This window comes from Periplaneta americana, chromosome 3 (assembly GCF_040183065.1).
Source record: "Periplaneta americana isolate PAMFEO1 chromosome 3, P.americana_PAMFEO1_priV1, whole genome shotgun sequence".
Taxonomy (NCBI): Eukaryota; Metazoa; Arthropoda; class Insecta; order Blattodea; family Blattidae; genus Periplaneta; species Periplaneta americana.
Genome location: NC_091119.1, coordinates 125,293,560 through 125,319,787, shown reverse-complemented (window position 1 = coordinate 125,319,787; position 26,228 = coordinate 125,293,560). Strand labels below are relative to the sequence as shown.

General features: G+C 36.5%; 2 protein-coding genes across 3 annotated transcripts in view; one reads left to right on the top strand and one right to left on the bottom strand.

The window, feature by feature from the left end:
- Window positions 1–25,789, top strand: part of haf (leucine-rich repeat and fibronectin type-III domain-containing protein hattifattener) — a 155,144-nt gene extending 129,355 nt beyond the window's left edge. The window contains exons 3-7 of one of the 2 annotated variants that reach the window (XM_069821562.1): window positions 1,290–1,605; window positions 6,484–7,178; window positions 10,325–10,754; window positions 17,214–17,393; window positions 20,593–25,788. In XM_069821562.1, coding sequence (XP_069677663.1) covers window positions 1,290–1,605; window positions 6,484–7,178; window positions 10,325–10,754; window positions 17,214–17,393; window positions 20,593–20,891 — 1,920 coding nt within the window. In that variant the 3' untranslated portion in view covers window positions 20,892–25,788. Of the gene's footprint in view, window positions 1–1,289; window positions 1,606–6,483; window positions 7,179–10,324; window positions 10,755–17,213; window positions 17,394–20,592 lie in introns of both variants that reach the window. The other variant, XM_069821563.1, reaches the window with a different exon arrangement.
- The window catches only part of Rab3GAP1 (RAB3 GTPase activating protein subunit 1), a 290,503-nt gene that overhangs the window by 227,087 nt on the left and 37,188 nt on the right, over window positions 1–26,228 (bottom strand). The gene's annotated exons all lie outside the window — the stretch shown is intronic.

The window sequence follows — 26,228 nt, the reverse complement described above, 5'->3', positions numbered from 1 at the left end:
TCCGACGATCAAGGGATTAGCTAGTTGAATGTGTATAGCACACTGTAGAAAATTTTCGTAAGTCTAGCTTCAATACGTAACACAGGATATAATGTTACGTGTTTACGTTGAACAAGTGAACGCGCCTACTACAGCGGCAGTCACATGCTGTTGCAAGCCATATTGTAGTAGGCTAATATTCTATGTTTAGGCCTACTTTAGGTTATCAGTTGCAGCAGCGAATCATGGCCGAAAATATAGGAAAAAAGAAGCTTGTGAAGAAAACTAAATGGAAAACCGAAGAATGGAAAATAAATAGAAACAGTCACAACTTGTACAGGCATGGAAATGGAAGAGAAATCATTACACCGGTAAGAAGATGATGTATGAAAATGTGTACACATAAAATTTCAAAGGATGATGAACTCTCTATTTTCAAACGCTTTTGGGACATGGGTTCGAAATTAGAACAATATAATTTTATTACTTCTTGCCTTGAAAGAGTGAATCTAAAAACTAAGAAACTTCAGTCATTCAAGAATAGGGATAATTTGTGGAAGTATAGTGTTTTATATAATGGGGATAAAAAATTAATGTGTGTCGAAACTTTCTATTGAGTCTATTGCAAATTTTAGAGAAACGATTAACAATAATTCAGAATAAACTGGTTTCAGGTGACATCCTCAATGATAAAAGGGGTACACATTTAAATCGTCCTCATAAAATCATGATGCAAAAGTATAAACAACTGCAATACAGTACATCAGGGGCATTTTCAGCTTCAATCTCATACTCTGCATCTTTTGGAAGTGTCGCAGCTGAAACTTTTGAGTCCAACACGAATGAACCCAGTGCCTTTGGAACCCTCGAAGGCGAAGGACTTAAGAGAACTGTTAGTTTTTAGATGAAGATGGCCAAAGTTGGCTCTCAATGCTGAATAAAGCTGGGACATCATCACACAATGGTGAAGATGACTCTAGCAGCAATAGATGATGCACAAAGAAGAAAAGAACATATAAGAACAAGAAAACCATAAACTGAAAATGTAATGTTATTTTGTAGGCCTACTTGCGCTCGTTTCATAAACAAACATACTTGCGTCTTAATTACTGCCATTATAGGCTCGTTGCATAATGTACTATTATATCAGTACTTCATTTTGCTGTATACGCCCTTATTCGGGTGACGTCCTCAATTTAACTACATCACTGCTTGCTATGAACTGTGTGTTGAGCACATATCAGCTCTAGCGGATGAAGAAAAGTGAAGGTTTACACACACGCCGTAGTATCCCATATTACGATTCGCAGGTACTTGACATTGGTTTCAACTTGCTAACGGAGCTACCGAGTGATGCGTTTTTTGGGGCGCCTTCTCTGACGCTGCTAGCCCTGGACGGGAACCCCCTGGCGACCGTGCCTGAGCTAGCACTGGCCCATCTCAACACGACGCTCAGAGGACTGAGTCTCGGAGGACGGTTTCTGAATTGTGACTGCAGGTTACGATGGGTAACGGAATGGATCAGGAAGAGCGACCTCCAGGTCACCAGTCGTGAGCGCAACCCCCAGTTCTGCGGAATGCCCACCCGACTCAGGGACCGAGGCTTCTACTCTATTCAGCCGGGTGGTGAGTTATGGTGATCAATTATGAATTAATGCTATTCCTAATACAGATAGAACAATATAACATATTTACTCACGTAATTCATGCACATTTTACCATAATTTTTTTACCTAAACGAATGATATGTGATTTATGTGAGAAAAGGATTGCGATATGTTCTTTCAGTACCGGTAACTTATCTTAAAGTTATGAAAATTGTCTGCTCTTTGGGCTCTTTTCGATTCATTTCTTTGAGCAAGAGCCTGCTTCTATTTTGTCCAGTGGTGTATATTGAATTCCGGAAGAATGAGAAGAGGTAAGTTTTGTCAGTGTCTGTTTCCGCTGCTGTTCTTTATGTAAAGATATGACATTAAAATTTGGAGCTAGTCTTGATGGGAGTCCACCTGTATGTAGGCAACAATTTCGCACGACTGTCCACAAACAGCATATAGGCTACACAGGGGCTCTTGTTTACTGCACAAGTGCAGTGTGTTGTAAGCGAAACTTATACAATAAGGGACCTCCAAATTTTATTTCCGTATCTGTACACCATGACGGATTTCTTGGCAAGATAACATTTCTGATGCCAGTAGTTCCGTTTAGTCAAATTCAATTAATTTATAATATCTAACAAAAATCTTAAGTTGTATATTTGAATTTATCACCACATTTTTCATTCTTTGCATTCATTTCTTCCTTCAATGTGTGGAATATTAATCTTCAAGTGTCAAGAGCTGTCCGAATTATCGCGAATCCCGAATTAATGAAGTCCGAATTAGCGGGATTTCATTGTATAAACTTTAACAACGGACAGGAACAATAATAATTAATTACTTACTTACTTACAAATGGCTTTTAGCCGCCTTCACATAAGCCCGCCATCGGTCCCTATCCTGTGCAAGATACACGTGCCAGAGAATCAGTCCCATTCCGAGGCTTATTGTATGGATTTGTAACAAGCTGTTTTTTACGGTGATGGGTTGTTAGCCCTTCGCCCAACCCCCAAGCTGGAGGACCACCCCTTATCGTCTGTCCGCGACTGCTTATTCAATATATTCGCAGCTACCCTCCATATCTGGAGGCCGTCTCCTCTATCCGCAACCTGAGGACGCGCCATGCCGTGGTGATAGGGACCCACAATACATGGACAATAATAATTAGGTCAATAAATTCAAATTTATTAATAGGCCTGCAATACTGACATAGAATTTCTGACATGTGAAGAGAGTCTCCTCTAAATGGGACATTCTATGTGAAATCGGACAGCAAAAACCTTACAACTGTATTTCTCGAAAAAAAAAAAAAATATATATATATATATATATATATATTATGTAGGCCTACACAGAGATAGAAGATCAACTGGTCTCTGTATCTCTCTCTCTCTCTCTCTCTCTCTCTCTCTCTCTCTCTCTCTCTCTCTCTCTGAAGAAATTATATCAATTTTAATTTCGGTGTTGCATAAAGAAGTGCGCCTGTAAAAAAATAATTTCGTTAAATTATATTAGCTAAGCCCAAGTCCCGAGTCGGATGATGGCATCTTTAGTTTTCATTTTATTTCTGGGAAAATCATTCAAATACGAATTAAATGGACTGTATCCTAATCTTACGAGGGTAAGTCAATAAATAAGTCGCAAAACGGGATAGGCACAATAGTACTCACTGAAAATGATTTCACTTTTCACCATATTCACCCTGTACATTCAGACACTTATCCCATCTCTTTACAAGTCCTTGAAAGCCAGCAGCAAAAAAGTCTTTTGGCTGTGACCTCTTGGGCTACGGCATCATCATTTTCAAAATGGCGGCTACCCAGATGATTTGTTTAGGGGCCCGAAGAGACGAAAATCACTGGGGGTTAAGTCCGGGGACTGTACGGTGGTTGTTCCAAACGTTCCCAATGAAATGTTAGCAACAGCTCCTGCGTTTTTTTTATTGGGTTATTTTACGACGCTGTATCAACATCTAGGTTATTTAGCGTCTGAATGAAATGAAGGTGATAATGCTGGTGAAATGAGTCCGGGGTCCAGCACCGAAAGTTACCCAGCATTTGCTCGTATTGGGTTTAGGGAAAACCCCGGAAAAAAACCTCAACCAGGTAACTTGCCCCGACCGGGATTCGAACCCGGGCCACCTGGTTTCGCGGCCAGACGCCCTGACCGTTACTCCACAGGTGTGGACTCCTGCGTTTGTCTGACTATGTGCAGGAGGACATTGTCATCCAGAAGAATCACGCCCGCTGTCAGGAGTCCAGGTCGTTTGGGGCGAGTGGCCTGTCGCAGTTCCCGCAGAGTGGGGCATTCACAATCTGACCCTGAGGCTGAAATTTCAGCCTTGCGTGTCCCAAAACACGGTCAGCATAACCTTGCGGGCTGATGGAATCGTCTTGAACTTTTTTTTGGATGAGGAGGCGGGGTGTTTCCATTCCATGGAGGATCGTTTGGATTCCGGTTGGAAGTGGTAAACCCACGACTCGTTCCCTGTAACAATTCGCCGTACGAAGTCCTCTCCTTGCTCACTGTACCGATTGAGGTGCTGCAAGGACAGGCTCATTCTGTTCATTTTGTGTTCCGCAGACAAATGGCGGGGAACTCACCATGCACAAACTTTACGAAACTTCAGCTGCTCATGCATGATGTTGTAAGCAGCTCCATGAGAACAACCTACAGCACGGGCTACGTCGTCGATCGTCACACATCGGTCGTTACGAATGATGTGTTCTACACGCCGCACTACGGCTTCAGTTGACACCTCTGCTCCCGATCTCTGACGCTTTGCCGTCCCTTGTTAAATTCTTGGATCCAATTGAACACAGCTTTCCGTAATAAACAGTTCTCGCCATACATGGGACGCATTTCGCGATGCACTTCTTCTGTAGAGTCCACACCTGTGGAGTAACGGTCTGCGCGTCTGGCCGCGAAACCAGGTGGCCCGGGTTCGAATCCCGGTCGGGGCAAGTTACCTGGTTGAAGTTTTTTCCGGGGTTTTCCCTCAACCCAATACGAGCAAATGCTGGGTAACTTTCGGTGCTGGACCCCGGACTCGTTTCACCGGCATTATCACCTTCATATCATTCAGACGCTAAATAACCTACATGTTGATACAGCGTCGTAAAATAACCCAATAAAATAAATAAAATAAATCTTCTGTAGACAGTCATTTGGCCCACAAGAAAACCCACAACCGCGCGCTGTTCTCGTGTACACTCATGCAGCACACCTGCCATCTTGCACTAGATGCCACTGACTGACCATGGGCTGCAGAATATCGTAAAACTGTATTCGGTAAACCGACGTTTGAGACTTACAGTTATTGACTTACCCTCGTATATAACAATGAATAGTTGTACAAATAAGTATGTTCGGGAAGATAACCGCTTTAAAATGAGGTTTTCAATTTTAAAACATTCGGCAGCTATGGCTTCATAAAGAACTTAAATTTCGTCATGTACGGTACATTTGACGAGTTTTTGTAAGAAAACTATTACATCTAGAGATGTCATATTTCGCAAAAACAACCATCTCAGTGTTCATTTTCGCTGTTGCAAAATTTTGTTAAGGATTCCAGACGGTTGGTGCTGTCTAGTGCACGGTATTTTCCACAATCTTTCCCACACAATGAGCACACGCATTCTGCACTTGGTTCATGAAAACTTTTGGTGCGACATATCTTGTAGTGGAATCCGTGAACTGCAAACCGGGCTACTATGTGTCTCAACTCGTACTTGGCTTCTTTCCAACCATTTCTAGTCATGGCGTCTGTGATGTATAAGTCCGCTGGTATTTCTGTCTCTTCCTCCGGTGTTCGGCAACGGCGATTTCGTATGCTGTTGTGGATGGCAGTAATAATTGCAGTCGCAGGTCTTCCAGCAGCATAGTCTCCCTGCTCAGCCCGCATACAAGGCGTGATGATGAGAACTTGTAGATACATAATGCATGTTTTAGGAACGTCGTTTTTACCTTTCCCAGATCTTTGAGGTTGATCTTTGTTAGGTACTGCCAGAAGGAGTGAAGTCCATAAGTGATGACTGGTAATATCTTTACTTTGAAGAGTTTCATTGCTGTTTGCAAGGAGATCTTCGACAGATGTTTGGTAGATCTTACTGAGGCTGTCACTCTGTCTTTTATGATTATATTTATGTCTACATGAATTGTATAATATTAATTTTTAATGTTTTTTTATTGACGTTGCTATGTTGCATTATTTGTAATGTCTTCAGCATGAATAATCCATCCATCCATCAATTACATTGGAAAAGATATTATATGTTTTTCACGTGTTAAATTTTATGTTACCTTGTTAACATGTTTCGGTCTGCTATTGGCCATTATCAGAACTGGTTGTTGCTGGTCTTGGCGCCTTTTGTTTTGTTTCTTGTGGGGATGTGTTTGTGTAGTGTAATGTGGAGTCAAAGACTGTGTGTGTTCCGAAATTGAGTTGTGTGTTGAGAATTTAATTTGGATGTGTTTTTGTGTGTTTGTATATTTTGTATTGTTCTAGTGTGTTTAGTTTCTGGCTTTTTGGTTGGATGTGTAGAATTTCCATATCTGTGTTGATGTCTCTGTATGTGTGGTTAGCATTTGTGATGTGATGATTTGTGATGAAATTCTCAACACACAACTCAATTTCAGAACATACACACACTCTTTGACTCCACATTACACTACACAGACACACCACCACAGGAAACAAAACAAAAGGCGCCAAGACCGGCAACAACAAGTTCTGACGATGGTCAATAGCAGGCCGAAACATGTTAACAAGATAACATAAAATTTAACACGTGAAAGACATATAATACGTTTTCCAAAGTGATGTAGTGTTAAAAGTTGTGTAATCAAGATTTATACATTAATTACAATTTCATATAAATTATTTTCACAACGTATTAATGTTTTACAGAACTAACTTGTGGAATAATCAATGACCTGGAGAACATTGCAACTATTCCAAACGAAGCGGAAATCAAAAAACCACCAAAAAGTGTAGAAGACGAGGATGACGTAGAAGAAAAGCACCCAGTTTTTCTTCCTCCTGTCACACGTGGAAAACCAGCAACAGTCAAGACCACAACGACCACAACCCCAATCACCACGACGACACCCACCACGAAAATGATGACGACAACGACAACGACTGTGCGTACCACAACTCATGCACCGAGACCGCCGTCGGTGCCGCCTACCGTCAGGACGACCCCGAAACACGCTATTATAACGACGAGAGGCACGACGGCGGTCCCGAGCAGCCCGGCGGCGCCCACGACGCCGCGCCCCGCCACCACCACGCGGAGGGGCAACGTGGTGCTAACGCGGACCACGGTGCCGCCATGGCGCAGCAACGCCAATCAGCCGCAGCGACCGCCGCTGGTGTTGGGCTTCCCCTCGCACCCGGGCAAACACGAGGAGGTGCAGGAGGTGCTGGTGCGCAGCGCGTACCGCCAGGACAACTCCGTCATCATACAGTGGGATTCGGAGACCGCCAACATCCTCGGGTTCCGCGTCGTGTACAGGCTTTTCGGCGATAAGAGTTTCAAGCAGGGCCCGCCGCTCGAAGCCAGCGAGCGCGAGTTCAAGATCAAGAACGTTCCGGCACAGGTACGTGTGGTTCAACTTGATTTACCTACTGGATTGCGCTCAACACTGTGTTGAACTAGGTTGAGTAGAATGGGATGGAACCAACAGTATGGATTATCATTGGTCTGCATGGGTTTTGTGGTTTTGAAAAAAAAAAATGTTTCTAAATCAGAATTTCATGCTGATTGCAAAAATGAAATTCGTTTTCGTGTACCACGTCAGAATTTTTCGTAATTCAGATTTTTATTTTATAATATTTTTCTTATTCAGATATTTGATCCGAACAAATGTAACATTTTAAAACTCCTTTGCAGAACGAAATGTTACATTTGTTCGGATCAAATTACTGCACATTTAAAGGACAAACTAAAATTATTTTAATCATTTATTATCATAATACACTCCTCTCTTAAATTGACTGAGCATATTGTGAATTAAATCAATAGTTTTCCCAAAACATACCATGAAATTTTTCATATAAAACAATTTTTATCTCGAAAAGGAAGCAAAAATGAGCAAAATTTTATTAAACTATTTTGATTGAAATATCTCAAAGAATAACCCCTTGAAATTAATGACATTACTTACGGTTCACACTGTGTAGTGACTAATAAAATATGCCCGATCAACCCTGATGGCATGATAGGAGAAAGGGCCAATATTTTGGTTAGGGTGGTGTGGGGATGAGTGGTTCCGATAGTAGCGATCCTAGTGGTTAGCAAACTATCTATGGATGCATATTCCCTACGTATTGAGCTTCGTGACTGTATATACTAGACTGTGGTACTACATTAAATGATAAGAAATGCAAAGATAATTTAACAACTCTCTCAACTTACAGAGATTATTAAAGTTGTCAGTTAATAAGGCGATAATAGAGCGTTCCTGGAACAATGGAATGTAAATGGATATCTAAGACGAAATATTCGGAGACGGTTAATCCAATCACTTTGTTCGCTATAAACATCATAGTACCTGTAGGAAATTGACTTCCGGGTAGTACTAGAATTAAATAACTGTGCTAGGGCTGAGTTCGTGACTGTACTGTAATAGAACAGAAGTTAAATCAGAATATAATGGAACGGTATGGATAAGAAAGAGAATGGAACATAATATAGAATAGAATTGAGTTTACTAGAGTAGAATAGAATAGAATAGATAAAATAAAACACAGAGAACAGAATGCGATAGAAAGTGCAGTAGGTCCGTGATTGAACACTTTCGTGAATAAAATACATGGAGGGAGGGGGGGAGCGAGTATAAAACATACCCGCAAACAACGGTAGCAACGGAAAGTCAAATGCTAAGAGATCTCAGAATTGACTGTATATCTCCATATTATCTATCTTTGCCACTAAGCTGTGTCACAGGATTTTTTTTCTTAAGTGTTGGTAACATACAGTGTAATAATCTCGAATGCGTTTCCACGATTGTAATTTGTTTATATTACTGCTCATGTTAGGTTTGTTTATTGTTATTTTCAGAAATGACCGAATTCTGAAGGTCTGTTGAACACTGGACCATTGGCCATGAATTTATTTTCGCGTACTCAATCATGCAGAAGCTCTTTTCCGTGGAAGACGCGGGACGCCATTTCTGAAAAGAATCACAATAGTAGAATTGACCTCGAGATTATTACATGTCACCGACATCTTTCAGTTCCAAAAGAAAGAATCCTGTAAGTGGCGGATTCTGTCGATAAAGATAGGTAATATACTGGGTGAACAGTATAGAGCAGAACAGGTTTCACGGCCGGCCGGCTATGCGCGCGGAGGTATTGTATTGTATTGTATTGTATTGTATTTATTAACATTCCATGGTATTCATACATTGCTTCACAGCTAGAATATGGAACAAGTCAAAAAATTAATATTACTATAAAGTCTTAATTTATAGTCACAGTCTAGATGAAATATACACAGAAGAGGTTTACAATATAGTCTACTAGTACAACACAAAGTTTTAGTATCAATTTCATGAAGCGTTGTTAAATGTCATGAATTCACCTACAGAATAGAAGGCGTGAGAGATTAGGTACTTCTTTAATTTGGCCCTAAATAATCTTATGTTCTGAGTTTCATTTTTTATATCGATAGGGAGGCTATTAAAAATTTTTACTGCCATATAAGGCACTCCTTTTTCATAGCACGATAGACTTGCGATGGAGTATGAAAGTCATTTTTGACGAGTATTTATGCTATGAACTGTTGAATTAGTTACAAAGTTTTCACGATTACATACAAGGAAGATTATTAATGAAAAAATATACTGACAAGCCATGGTCATTATTTGTAGTTTTTTGAAAATAGTCCTACACGATTCCCTAGATTTGGCACCTACTATTATTCTAATTACTCTTTTTTTTTTTTTTTAATAGGAATATACTGTTACTATCTGTGGAATTTCCTCAGAATATAATTCCAAAACTCATTACCGAGTGGAAGTATGCAAAGTATATTGTTTTTAAGGTATTAATATTTACTATCTTTTGCATGAATTTAGTTTGGGGGCAATTTCTTTAATATGATTTTTCCAATTTAACACATCGATTTTTAAGCAAATAAATGTGGTTGTTGTTTCTAATAGGAACCTATTATTAATTATTGCGCTCGAAATTTGCGAGGTTGAATTTTGACAGGATTTAAATTGAATTATATTAGTTTTGTTACAATTTAATACTAATTTATTGACTGAGAACCAATCACATATTTTGAAGAGAATTTCCTCTGTTGAAGATTGGAATGTGTGGGGGACTCAAGGCCGTACGAGCCGTGAAACCTGTTCTGCTCTATACTGTTCACACAGTAGAATGGAGATATACAACCAATATTGAAATTTCAGGTCCTATCCGTCATTTGTGGGTTTGTTTTGTAGTTCCCGTCGTATTTTTTTACCCGAAAGTGTATCAATAATTTACGGACACTGTGTACTATGGACAGTACAAAATAGAAAAAAGAATGCAACAAAATAGGACACACAAAAACAGAAGAGAATAATTAAACAATGATGACATGATGCTGATAGGGGTGTCGATGTAACTCGAAGAACGTCTATCCCACAGTCTCTCGTCAAATGTTCCGGGGATCAAACTCCTGATCCTTTGGCGAGAAACCATGTGATGACTAAGCTACGATCAGTTCACGTCAGTCACTATGTCTGCCCTACAGGAATGCATCGTGGTGTGCGTGATCTCGCTGGAGGAAGTGAACGTCACGCCCGAGACAGTGCCGTACAACCAGTGTCGCGAGGTGCGCACCGTCACCTCGCCGTCCAGCAACATGGACAAGATCACGATCGCCGCCAGCGCCGCCATCTGCGGCACAGTCGTGATCGCAGTCATCGTGTTCGTGGCCGCGAGTCGACGCCGATCCCGCAAGCTCCACACACTGCAGCAGCACGAGACCAAGAGTGGCATCCCCGTAGGGGGGCTCCCCGTCACGTGCTGCACCGGCATGGGGCCTACTCCTAGCCCCGGCGGACCCCTGTCCTCTTTAGCCACCCTCAGCGCCTTCACCACCCACAAGGACTGGGACCAGGTCTCCATGTACAGCAATCGCAGCATTCCCAGACCGCGCGTCTACCACATGGACAGACAGGGTATGGAGATGCGGTACCACTGCCACATACAATACTAATAGACTAAGTACAATCAATCTCCACAGGTAATTACTCGACTTAACAGCTGTACATAACGACCTCTATGCTTTCTACTGCACGTGGTGCTATGGACAAGGTGTACAGTACTAGAGCATCAGCAATCTACACAAACAATAACCAATATACACTCTTCAGAGATAGTTAAAACCTTTGAACTACCTTCGAAACTACAGTCTACGGGTTACCAGTGGTTCTGAAGATGTAGCTTACTGGAACAAGACTAGGTTTGCCAGATTGTACTTTGTTCAATTTTGCTTTAATTTTTTTTAGCGCCATTAGGCCTTGGTTTCCTTTTCATGTCCGTAAAGTACGTATTCCATTCCCACCTTGATAACTCACAAGCAAACATTCTGATGGGGGCAGATAAAAAAAAGGTTTTTTTTTCTTCCGCCATGTTAATGTCAAAAGACGTGGTTATACAAATTTTGGCCACTCGATTGCAATTACGAGGCCGAACAGAAAGTGATTTTCCCTGGGGCCGTTTACAGAAAAAACGCAGAATTGCATGGAAAGATTTATTGAAACAGATACAGCAATTTTTGCGCTATTTGTCAACATATCCCCCACTGGAATTGAGACATTTTTCATACCATGGGATCAATTTTTGCATCCTTGTGACGTAGAAGTCAGCCGTCTGGGATCGGAACCAGCGTTTGACAGCCGTCTGCACCTCTCTGTCGATCCCATGATATGACTGCAGACCCAGCTTCGATTCCCGTTGATACTAGAGTCGTGTCTGTAGTGAACAAAGTCAAGGCTTCTGAGGATTATTCTTGGGGTCCTCCAGTTTTCCTCCATTATTCCACCGTCATTATCCATTTCAATATTCGTTATTATCATTTCAATTGGATTCGCCCACGTAGTGTTGTGACTAGCGTACAGATGACATCAATCTGGGAGGCGTAGTAAGCTTCTGAAGGGTGGGATGGAAGGGCACTCTAGTGGGACTCCATTTGAACCTTAAGCCTACATGGCTGAATGAACAAATCGCACCACCTAGCTGAGTCGCGATATCTAGAAACAAAGCGGCCATTCGGACTTAAACAATCATAAGTATAGGAGTAGTAGGGCACAATAAGCCCATTCGAGACTAGGTGCTAGCCTTCGGACTCCTGCCTACAGAGAGGGGGGAAAATGGTATTTCTTTACATTTTTCGAAATCATCAGGAACTTCAAATGTATATGAGCTGTAAAAAATTGTGACATGACTTCTTTAAAGTCCTAAAAGTGGACACCAATGATCTTAATAAACCAAGTTATCAGCAAATAGGTCTACTAATATTTGACTATATTTTGTGTGTTCAGTGTTCAATTCTTTATTATAATTGATTTACTCTTGTTACAAGTTTTAAATATCTTTAACCATCAACAAAAAAGCAGCATATTTTTGTAACATATGTAGTCAATACAAGTTTGGATTTTACATTTTTTCTTGTTGGTAAAGAATATAACAAAAATGTAATAAAAATGTCACAATGTTTCGAAGATTGAATCGACCATTGTCTTCAGGACAAAAAATATATGGTGAGAGGATGAATTATCTAGTCTGATCATTGATGTTAAAAATGGCTACATTTATGTGACTGACACTTCGATTTAGCTATTTTCAAAAATTTCAAGAGGTAGGATATACATAGGTACTTTTCACTTTTCACAATGTTTTTTTTTTTTTTACCTGAAGACAATGGTGGATGCATTCTTCGAAACACTATGAAATATTTATATTACTTTTCTTATTTTTTCACCAGCAATGGAAAATGTCCAATCTAAACTTCCTCTTATAATAATGCACCTCTTCTTCTTCTCTCATTTGAAGCTACATGTGTTCAAACTTATTGTACTGTTACACTGAAAATTGCCATAAGTTCGGTTAATGTTAAAAAAATCAACTAAAATCTTTTTATACCTATTAGAAATCTGGCAACCCTAGTCACAACATAATTATAACTAATTATTTAGGGGAAAATTAATTTATGGCTTTAATCCATCACAATTAAGCCATTTAATTATACAAGTGATTTTAATTTCTGTGACGGTTTATAAGAAATTATATTTATGAAAGTACATTCATTCGATAGTTCATGGTGGCCCGCAGACTTTTCAAATTCTTCAAAATGCTCCTTCCTTTCAATAAATGCGAGAAACCCTTTGTTTATTGTCATCCCAAGAAAGTCGTAAGTAATAGAGATCGAGTGGTTGCCTTTTTCAGTGCTCACCAAGAGTTGAGTGTTCTATCCCAATCGAAAGCAACAGATTTTAAGAGCGGTAAAATTCTTCCAAAGAAAAGTAAAGCCAAGATACCGTGTCGTATACTGATGGCATGAAAAGAATCCTGTCTGAATTAAACTTCAGGTAAAGTTTTCCGGCTGCTTTCCATATACATCAAAAGTCATCTGCACCAAACATCATACGTGCCTCTATTTGTTGCAATGAATTCCGTTTCACTCATAACTCAACTTCAAAAGCGCAATTCAACTCTGTCCGACCAGCATAATCCCAGAATGATCTTAGTTGACCGTGACAGTGTCTACAGACACTGGAAAACAACAATTAAAGTCCCAGATCAGTTAAAAGGCACAAATGTGTCAGTTTACAAGGATCTTGTCTAAGAAGGCTCAATTAATATATTCATAAATCATTAAAAAATAAGAGCAGAGTACTTTTTGAGAGGAAGATAATGAAGAAAATTTTGAACACAAGTACGAGAGATTAGAAATGTACATGTAGCTTATAAAGAACCATACAGTTTACAAAAATTAGGTTAAAAAATTTCCGCAGATTCGTCAATTCATCAGGAACTCTCACAGACTGGGACGGTCCCACCCCAGATTTTTACATAACAGGAAATACAAATGTGTTACGTACCAATATTAAAGAATGGAAAAACACTTTTCTTGTATGAAGTGAAATGGTCAGCAAAAAAAGGCTGAATAGCTTGTAAATTAATAATAATAATATTAACAATAATAATAATAATAATAATAATAATAATAATAATAATAATAATAGCCAAACATCCGGTTTCTATTAATGAATGACTAGCGACATTTTTGTACATAACATTTGCGTGAATGGGAAATTAAAAGAAGTCTACAGAATAGAAGACAGTGACGCATGGGAAAGTGCTAGTGTAATAAAGCTATAGCGAGAATAATAAAAGTGCCAAATTCAATGTTCCGTTAGCAGATGGTGTGTAATTACATTTCAAAAACTCCTCTCCTATTATTAAAAATTAACAACTTAACGACGATTTTAAATTATCGAGGTTATTTTGTGTCAATAGGATATGACGAAGATGTATTATCAGAAACAAATTAGCATTGACAATTTCAGAAAATATGTAATAATCACTTTGTTCTCTGGTAATTTCAGAGGTTAGAAATAGCTGATTTGGCTTGTTCTTTAATCAGTAACATCTCTTTTAAACTACCGAGAATATTCAGACATAATGAGACGATAACCTGGAGAAATAGTGACTTGAGTATGGCAGAGTAAACATACGAGGGTAATCCAGGAAGTAACGACCATTTGGCTTTAATAAATTGAAAAAAAAATCTTAACCAAAAACATGTCACTTACAAATAATTTGAAGCTTACCTACTTTATTTCTCCATATAATCACCTCCGTTACTTAAACATTTTCATATCTGTCCACAAGCTTTAGAATTCCCATGTTATAGTCATCTGCTGCCAGTCCTTTAAGCCAGTTGTTCACCACATTCTTCAACTCGTCATCACTTCCAAAACATTTCCCGCTCAGAAACTCTTTGAGCTTCGTGAAAAGGTGAAAATCACTAGAAGCAAGGTCCGGACTATAGAGTAGGTGATCAAAAAGTTCCCAAAGAAATTGTTCCAGCAAATCTCTAGTTGCAGCAGCAGTGTAAGGGCGGGCATTGTCGTGAAGAAGCACAATACCGTGGGAAAGCATTCCACGCCTACGATTTTGGATTTCTCGCCATAATAGTGGAATGCTTTCTCACGGTATTGTGCTTCTTCACGACAATGCCCACCCTCACATTGCTGCTGCAACCAGAGGTTTGCTGGAACAAATTCGATAGGAACTTTTTGATCACCCACCCCACTTGTTCCTGGATTTTTCACCTTTTCACGAAGCTCAAACAGTTTCTGGGTGGGAAACGTTTTGGAAGTGATGACGAATTGAAGAATGCAGTGAACAACTAGCTTAAAGGACTGGCGGCAGATGACTACAACACGGGAATTCTAAAGCTCGTGGGCAGATATGACAAATGCTTAAATAACAGAGGTGATTATGTGAAGAATTAAAGTAAGTTTCAAATTTGTAAGTGACATGTTTTTGCTTAATAATTTTTTTTAATTAATTAATGCCAAACGGTCTTTACTTCCTGGATTACCCTCGTATTTAGTCCATTAAAAGTCTCATGGAATCTGCTGGGTCTCTAATTTCAAAAGTTCTATCAAGAATCGAGCCGTGTTTCCTTTCGGAAGTCGTTAATATACATTTTTATTAGATGACTATATTCCACCAATCACAGTAGCATACAGAGATCACAGAAATTAGATAAACAAAACGCACTCTTCATTTTGCAACACTGCTTTGCTATGGCTCTACTATTAATAAGCAGTTTTGCCTGATTGACACTGTTAAGAGGGGCTTTAATACTTTTGTATGCAGTAGAATTTCTGTTCTAATGGTTAAAGGGCTAATTGAATGCATCTATTTAACAGATATTCCTGGTCACAAGGAAGCAAACTAACACTATAACTTAACACAGGAACATACACTCACTTTCATAACCAGATTACCAGAGATTTATAGCCCTCATAAATACATTGTAGTCATTAAAGTACTTTCCTCCAGACTGGACTGATTCATATTTTAAGAGTAAAAATGGTAAACTATCAATATTCTTAAAATATTAGCCTTTCTAATAACAATAATCTTTCTAATAAAAATAGTCTTTTAACATATTATTTTTTCTCAAAAGCTGTTTTCATGGAGCAAACGAGTCAATCTTCAGTGCCCAAAACGATTCAATTAACGATTTCCATCTAATTAGCCCATATAATATTCACAAATCCTATTGAAAATCGTTTACTTGGAAACAATTAAATCGAAATTTAAAGTGGTGAGAATGATATACACCTAAGCCACAAAATATATATTTTACTTAATTTCTTGGCACTTCAAACCAGAGGTTTTTGGTCTTATTCACAAGCTTTCAACACTTTTGTTCTGCCTTAAATTCTGCATCTTTATTCTCTCCTACGAGTTTGAGATCCATACAAATTTGATCCCTTCGTCTGATCTCCCCCCCTCCCTCATAGATCACTTAGTTCGTCAGATACTGTCAAGAGTGCACCACAGACAATAGGTCCACATTATACCCATAATGAATAATGATGATGGAGAATTGTTGGGATGTCACAGGGGAACCAGAGTACCTGGAGAAAATCCCTGTGTTGTCTGGATCAGGGACTTGCCCAACACAAGCCTTCTTCTGGTCTTGTGTCTTCTTAATGGCCTACACCAATTGAGGTTTTCCTGTGATGCAGTTTTAATATGCTTCTCAACACGTGTTCAAACCAAACAGTATTTATTTTGCTGTTATATCTGTTTCCGAAAATGAAGTTATAATTTCTCTGAGATTTTTTCTCGCCAAATTCCATCTTCATTGTTGACTGGACCAAAAAATGTCCACAATACCTTCCTTTTTTTTTTCCGGAAACTATTAATTTATTTTTAGCCGTCTTTTTTTTTCTCTGGATCATAGAATAAGACTGGCGGGATTATTATCTTATAACAATGAACCCTAGTAGCAGCGGAAAGTATTTTGGAAGAAAAGATAAACTTGAGTGCAAGGAAACATTTGTTTGCATTTGCTAGTCAGAATTTCTATACCTATCATGATCTGAGCAAAAATAAGCACAATATAAGCAAATAATTAGTCCTACTCTTATATTTAGCCTGTCCAATTAATAATTGGAAATTAAAAGGATAACATATTATTTATTTGAAGTATAGACTTTTTCAAATTTTACTTCCGCTCTCCTGTACAATTTAGATTTCGTGACAAGTCTGTATCATTCTCAGCATTTCGCTTACTAATCAAAGTAATCTACATAGATAAACACAAAAATATGAAGTATATCCATGGAAACAATAACATTAACTTTTATTAAACAAAACACCCAAATAACAATGGTTTTCGTGGTATCAAAGCAATTAATATTTACTACTTAAAATAGATATTTTACACATTCTATTAACAATGGCTCCATATACTCAAATAAAAATGAACCTGTACTAAGCAAAATAAATGTACCATACTTCTGCTACACTAGTAAAATGGTGATAAACTAATACTAACACATGAAAAAAGTATTCTGTTGTGGATAAGAGCTGCTGTTTCCCTATAGGTTCCATCAACATGGGATGCATAGCTGATGACATGCGCTCCCACGCATCTCACTTCAGCAACAAGGGCGTAAAGACCAGGTCCATTGCCGATGGGCAGTCCCAGCACAGTTTCTCAAATCACTCTGGCAGATACCTATCAGGGAACTCATACGCTGCAGGGCTTGTCAGCTCGCGATCAGGCAAGATATCAGAATAGCCTATAAGCTATCATAAATCTGGCATTCGAAAGTGGTTGAATTACAAGACATTAAATACATATTAATACTAATTTTCAGGAAATTTGGAGCATTTACTTATCCATTTTTTCTTACTCTGTAATTAGATCAAGTAATTGGTAAAATACTATGCCACCCTACTATAATTTCAGTTCTTTATTCAACACTGATGATGAAATGGCATGACAAATTATGGGTCTGTGACGAAATAATGGCGGGGAATTGAAATACTAGAGGGAAACCTGCTCCAAAGACCTTTGTCTGCCACAAATCTTGTGATCTGCAAGGTCAAATCTGTGAGCAGCCAGCAGCAGACTGGACCATGTCTCTTGCTGACTGACAAGACCCACTATCATCTCAAAATAAAAGAGATATGCAGGTCCCTGGCAGGGGAAACACAACCTTCGTCTAATACAAATTCCACATTATCACAATTAATTTGAATGTGGTTCTAAAACATAACACTCGATGCAATACAGTCAATTCATGGTGCATTTACCATTCCACTCTAGAATAGTGCATTGCATAATGCACACATTTCTTTTTAATGCATTCTGCATAATAAAGAGTTAGTCTTACAGAAATATGTGTTAACAAAATTCTTGCCTAAATATGATTTCAATTCACGTATATTACCTAATTAAATTTATTACTTATGCAAAATTTAAATTTATTGCTTATGCAAAATTTAACTTTAATTGTCCTTTCTTTTAATTTTGTTTGAACAAGTTTTTTATTTGAGACATAAAAAATATCTCTAAGAAATTTTCCGAATATTTTGTATAGAAAGCACTATTCAAAACTATTTGTACAAGTAAATATTTTAAGGAACATTTTACTTTTATTTTTTTCAATGACGCCATGCTAAATACTGCTGTTATAAAATATCAACATTCCTTCACGATAACTGATTTGTATAACCTTAATATGGATTAAATCTCTACCGATAGTTTAAAAGAATGTTTTTTTATATTGATAAAAGGCATATGAAATGTCAAGAGATGACTTTTTTTAATATCAGAACATGTGAAATCTAAACTCATTTTTCGGCATGACAGTGTTATTTACATCTTTTATAAAGAAAAGTTCACAGTTCATTTATTTTACTGTAATTCCAGATTTTCAAGTGTCAGATTTATGATTTATCACTGTAGTTCAAAATCTTTATATAAAATATAATTCTGAAGGACGAAAATAATGTCTTACTATTGGTAACTGATTCCTTCCTAACATTTCTATTATAATAAATATAACGTAAAATCACACGACATTCCGAAGAGTGAATTTATATCCGCCATCAGATAAAGAGAAAGGAATCTAATTACAGTGATTATTACAAATGAACAGTCAAATGGAATAGTCAGTTACATATATCCCAACAAAAAGATTCCCATCTTCTTACTGGATGGGATATAATATTAAAATCTTCGGTGTGTCATTTTCATCCATGATGATAGAAAGATAAAAAATTAACGAACATAACCAAGGAATAATGAAATTTTAATACTAAACTACCGTATTAAATTCTCTGTATGTGATTCTAAAGGCAAGACATGATAATATTCATTCAATAGTAAATCAATTCTTTATCTAAGTAATTTTAAATCTTACTGACTATTCAAGGACGGTGAGATGATCATATACTATGATAATGAAGTTAAAAGATAGGATAAAACCAAAACACTCGAGAGAGTACCTAGTTCACCTAAAAAATCACAGGATTTGGGAGTAATCTCTTTCCATCCCATTTGACGAAACGTCGCTAGTTAACTGTGATATTCCAATATGAAACGTGATAATGAGGTCTTACAAAACAATTGAAATATATACTTAAATTTTTAGAAATACAGTTTATGCTTATATATAAACGTTTTTAAAATGCATAATTAACATTTCTGAGAGAATATATTTTCTCTCAGTAAGCAGTTTTTTTAACAGACATTACATTATACATTAACATAGTTAAATAAGGGCTTAACTGTGTACCATCACGTAAGTCACTGGCCATTGTGGTCTGTCCTGTGATAAGTTTACAAGCAAATTTTCTTATAATGGAACGCTTTTGCACACTTTCTTACACATATCATCAACAAAGATGGCAGTAGCACAGCACATTATGATATAAAATACCTACTTCTGCACTGTAATATAGAGCACAACATGAAGAATTCCCTAATCTAAGTTATTATAATTTTTAGTTCATTATAATATCAAGCATTTCGACAAAAAAAAAAAGAGAAAATATGTCCATTAGGACTTGCACTATTTCTGGAATTGTTAATTTATATAAATATTTACTTTTAATTAATTATATACAGTTTTCAATACATTCATGTATATCTCAAATTCATAAATTAAACGTAGGTTAGTCTTGAAAATGGAATGGAAGATCATTCAAAAGTCATTTTAAATTAACGATATGAAAATCGCACGATATTTTGTTAGTCAATAACTACATGAAATTACCGCAGAACAATAATTGAAGCGTCAGCTGGAACAACGTTATAAGTTACATTTGATAAAATTTACAGGAGCTGAAAAAATGTATACACGTACAACATTGTTCCAGGGTAGCAAACCTTTGAGTGGATAAATTTCACGTATTGCATTGATGGACAGTTGCAAACCAAGGAGTATAGCAAGGTAACATGACTTATACATGGAAACACGCCAAATGAAGATTTTGTAACTTACAACGTTGTTCCAGCCAACGCTTTATCAGTTATATATGTATCCCAGAAAACAAATGAAAATCAGAAGCCAGATTAATGTATCTCAGAAGCAACAAAGATTATCAAATGTTATACAAATACCCTACACAAAACGTTCTACAGTCATCCTAACCGAAACATGATAATTATGTTCTATAAATGTTCCAGACAACAAAGGACAAGCAGGTGTTTTACAAGTATTACAGGAACATATGATAATAAGTTTCAAAAGCATATTATGCAACAAATGTTGGCCATATGTTTTACAAGAAACCACTATCAAATGCTAATTTGTACAAAGTTCTTTAGTTGTAAGAAATTATGATTAAAAATAGTGTTAAAATTAAGCAAAAGATTGCACAAAGAACTTAAGCCAGTGAATGCTGACACTGTTTTTATGCAATCTCAGTTCAAACAAAGTGATTATAAACCTAAAATATACTTTTCCACAGAATTAAGACAGTCTCGACAATCTCTAGCAGCGACTTCGGATCATATGTCTCGCATGAGCTATCCAACAAGCCACCAGCACCACCAACCATCCGTAACTTCGTCCCGTCGACAGCGCCCACGATCTCGTACCAGAGACCACCAATCTGGGCTTCAGAGACCTGGCAGTCGCTACAGTACAGCAGGCTCCACACATACGCTAAACAATTACTGTGACACCTCCGACAACTGGACCGACCACGACATGGATATCTATATGGCTCGAAACCCAACTACAAGAGGAGGACTTGTGCCTCTGTAGAAGTTACCACAACGAGAACAATGCGTGCCTACAGTGGTACAAGGAGTGTGATATCTCTACACAACGAGAAAGTCATGAAGCAAGACTACCAGATGAAAATGAGTCAAGTTATGGTGATTTCTCTAGAAAAGTATTCTGTTTTCATTACCCTGTAACACTGTCAGTGATCTTACACTTAGAAAATTCAATAATGAAGGGAAATATTACGAGACAAATGGAAATATTGTTCTCTTATACAGTTATATATATCTTTCTGCATTTATGGAGAACTACAGCAAACATCTTCCACAAACAATGACAAGTAAACCAAAGCCTGTTTAAAATGCAGAGAGAGAGAGAGAAAATGATGTATGTATGTATGTATGAATGTGTGAGAGAGAGAGAGAGAGAGAGAGAGAATGCTCAGGAACAATATTCCTACAAATTTTCGTAATTTTAATAAATTGCTTTCATTACTCTAATGGGGCAATATGAAATGCTTAACTGAATGTTCTGACTCTCATAATTCAGCACTAAAAGATCATTTACAGTTCATTAATGGATAATGGAAATATGATTATCTTTTAAGTGATCTCATTATACAATTCATGACACACAACTGTACAGTAGACCATTGAATATCTGCTAATTTATGATGAAAGGAATTTTGTAATAACTGTATCTAGTACAGAACACTCCTGGTCCCATTAAATACAAAGATACAATTTTCAAATACTTTTTTTTTTATTTCTCTATTACCCAATTTTTCATTTCACGTAGTTAATCAGAAATTAAGCCTAGCCTACTACATACCAGAAGATAAGTCTGGCAACTTGGTCACGGGGGCAGAGATAATGTGATGATAAGAAATTAGTCTAATGACTGGGAAAGCAGTAGTATTTCGAGAAAATACGTCCACATGAAATATTCATCCACTAAAAATAATCTGTCAACATTTGAACTTAATTTTCTGCCACTGAAAACTGAGGTAACAGCCATCTGACTAACAATTCATCTCTAAATATTTTTACCTGAATAGTGTTTAACATTTTGAACCTGAGAGATTTAATTGAATATATGAATGCTTGTCACAACGGCACAAGATTCTGAGTTAAACAATAAGATTCTAAGCAATAAGTCTATCCATGTCACACATATTTTTTTTTTCTTCTTCAATATTCAGATAATTCTATCACCATTATAAGATGTAACTAACACATCTGTAATATCACGTGGGTAAATGTTATGAGAGGTTAAACAACAAATGAAAAATTAAAAGCATGATAAGATGAGTGATAAGAGAAGAGAATGAGTTTTAATATACTGAATTTTCGACTTGTTACAACCCTTTTATTCCGATGTAAACACCTAAGATTTACCCACACGATACAATTGATGGATATACTCTTTTCCAATTCAAGATATAAACTAGACTATTCATTTATATGTTGTTTAATGAAGTTTTGACAACTGCTAATAAGAAGTTGATGATGAGAGGAAGCATATCAGGGCCAAAATAGCTATCTACTTAAAATTCACAATATTTTTCATTTAAAATGCTTTTTTTTTTTTGTATACATTATAGATTTATACTGAATTTAGCAATATGAAATACCGCTAAAAAATTTAGGATGTCAGATAATTTATGGTTTACTGTACCTACATTCTCAAGACTGCTGCAACCTCAACAAACCAATGAGAATTTATCAAACAAGGAAACAATTTCATTGATCCAATGTTTGAAGTGTCTAGCGAGTTACAAGCTTCTCTTGAAGTAAAAGAAATATAAGAATAAGCAGAAAGCACAATGAATGTTGTTACGGAGTACAGTGAAGTGGAAAGAAAGAAAGTGAAAACTATGATACTGCATAGTAATAAGTGACTTCTTAGAAAAACAGTGCACCAAATATAAGATAAAGATATAGTGAATTAATTCATCTCATAAATGGTCCATATCTCTGAAGTGCTGAAAACATTTACGAAAAACTAGTTTTGTTAATACAAACATCAACTTGTGTATCTAGTATTTGTAAGATCTGTACAAGCAGATATTTATTTTCTTTCAAAAGAATGTCACTCTATAGGAGAGGTACTAGTCCTATACATATATAGTTAATGATATTTTTCATAGAAATCCTAGGAACGAAAACAATTTTATTTCATGATAATAGCATGTTAAATACATACTGTAATACAATCACATTACTTATTAATATAAATTCCATATATCCAACACATTGGAATGAAGAGAAGTCAATATTTCCTATACAAATTTATAATAATTCTAAAAATGACAAACGTAATCAAACAATCAAAATATTTTTTGAAGATATTATATTCTTTACCTAAAAATTATTTACATTCTCATATCAACGAATATGGCGACAATCAGCTTGTTCAATTTAGATATATATTGCAAACTGAAAAAAAAAATATATATATATATATATATATATATATATATATATATATATCTAAGGAGAAGTAATGAGGGAACTTTCTGTTTATATGTTATGGAAACGTATTGTATGTTGACCATGAACATCTGCTGCAAAGCCACAAAATTAATGCAATATTAAGCCTACTGAAAATGGTGAAATGAAAACAAGAGTCATTTTCTCCATATTGTCCGAATGCACAATAATCGCTACTTCAAAGTCACGCCACACTTTAATCAATGCAACGAAATACAATTCTCCATTTTATGTCAATTTTACAGTACAAAGGCTATTAGGGTTGCCAACGTTTTTTGAAGAAAATACAGGAGACTAAAGAATCGACAAAATTTTTCATAGAAAATAAATAACCCATTCAGTTACTGAAAAACAACTTTATTCTACACTTAGGCAGCTAGGTTTAAATTAAGAGTATTTAGTTGAAGTTGACTGCAGTTTTCAGCTCTGTTTTGATTAGATGTGTCGTGCTCGTATTTCGAACATCCTCTTTGTATGAGCATTACTACTAGGAATGCTTAGAACAAAACTAGCAAACTTTTCCAAATTTATAACATTAACATGGTTTGATTTTAAATGAGTGAGCACTAAAACCCATTTCTGGCAAGCATTATGTTTTATAGAGACTGCATATTTTAATGCATCTCTTGAGCAACAAAATTCCTCGCATAAATAATCATCATTCACGACAAAATCAAATGTTTAGAATAAAGATTTTTACATTATGCAAGAATAACGGAGAAAAATACTCGAAGAGAAGAAAAATACAGGAGCCGGCAGATGTTAAAAATTAGGGACAAATATGGGAGATCCCAGGAAATAGGGAGAGTTGGCAACCCTAGAGGCTATACAGAGACGAACCAGTTTAAAAGCTTTGCCTTTCTGTGTTTTCTCGATAGTAGATTTCCCAATACTGTTACTTAAAAGCAGAAACTGAATTCACATCAGACAAAAATCTAGTGCATCAGCATCAAACTTACAGGATTACATTAAACAGAATGATTTTTAACAAAATATTCATGCATGATAGACAGACAGACAGACATATATCAAGAGATGTGACGATATTTTATAGTTGGGACAGTATTTTGAGAGAGATTATTCAAATTAGTTGGTAAGTTTCATTAACTTAATGTACATACGAAATATACCGAGTAGTAATAAAATTTTAAGGGACCACGAACATCAGAAAGTCTTCGCTATCATAAAAATAAAAATTTTCCAGTTAGCCTCAAGGATAGTACGTAAGAATATGTTGCTGATTTTGATATAAATTATACAGAAAATAAATAATAATAGCATATTTATAAGTACCAGTTAAATTACAACACCTATCTATTAAAAATGTAAAACATAATTGCACCCCATATAGAATGAAAATTGCATTACCTTTCGAAGATCAACATAATGTAAAAATTAAAATATGTATTTCTTGATACAAGATGATTTCATGTGTTTAAATTGTAATAAGAAGAATTTTACTTACTGTAATAATTTCTTATTCATACAAATGAAATGCAAGACATATCACATCCAGTAGATCAAGTACAATGTCAGTTAGTAGGAAAATGGAGCCCTATTTCTTGAGTTTAGTACTGCATTAAGTATAGAATATTTTTTAAGTATAACTGATGAAATGTTAGTAAAATAAAAATGTGACTATGTATATACTGTATCATGCATACTGTATAATGCACTGAATTTGCAAATAAAAAGAAATAATATTTTGTAACGAAAATTATCTTATTTCGAAATCAGAAGTTTCTAGACAAAATAAATTACTGAAATTGTAATTTTGTCAGCATAATTACACTAAAAGAAAGAATTACTGATGTTTTCTATGTGTATATACATATCTATTCCATTCAAAAAGGTTCCAAAATATATTTTTTTCACTGAAATGAATAGTGTAATGTGTTATATTTCTGTTTTTGTTGTTGGCATCATTCATGACTTCACTTTCATAGAAGTTTCATGATCATAGTCACTGTTGTTGTTGTGTGGCAACTGGCTGTTGTTCTTTGTGTGATATTTGTTTGTCGCATTTCAGAATGCGAGATACAGAGTACAAATCTACTTCAGAGACATTAAGAATGCTTGAAGAAGCTTTAAATGGTGAAGCAGCAATGAAAAAACGCAGGTCTACGTCTCGCATAAACGTTTTTCTGAAGGTCGACTGGAGCACTGGTCGTCTTTGATACTCATACAGCCTTCATTCTGAAATGCGACGAATGAATATCAAATAAACAACAACAATGACTATAATTATGAAAATTCTACGGAAGTGACGTCATGAACGATGGGAAAGAGTGGGTGAAGAAAGAATAATACTGAAACTGATCACGAAGAGAAAAAGGAATTAGTTGGGTCACTGGCTGAGAAGAAACTGCCTACTGGAAGAAATGGTGAACGGGAGAAAAGTTCGGAATAGAAGACATCAAATCATAGACGACATTAAGATATATGAATCATGTCAGGAAACAAAGAAGAAGAGAGAAAATAGGGAAGATTGGAGAAAGCTGGGTTTGCAGTGAAAGACCTGCCCTTGGGCAGAACACTAATTGAATGAATGACAATCATCTTTCCGCAGATTGGTCCAGAAGTCAGATAATACCGACTCCTGTGTATCAGATATACCTATTGGTATACGTGCTTCATCAATACCATGAATATTTTTAGTCGAAAAAAATGTTTTCAATTCAATAACACCACAGTAAGTTTTAAAGGTATTATTTATGGTACAGTTCCAGCATCCCACACTAATGCTGGTTCCCCTCCTTTCTCTTCTGTTACGAATCACGCAACTTTGCCCTGCTTGCTTGTACACTCCCCTGTTACACAACGATGATCACTGAAAGTTTATGCGACCAACCAATCTGAACTTGATGGAGAACAGATTGTTAAG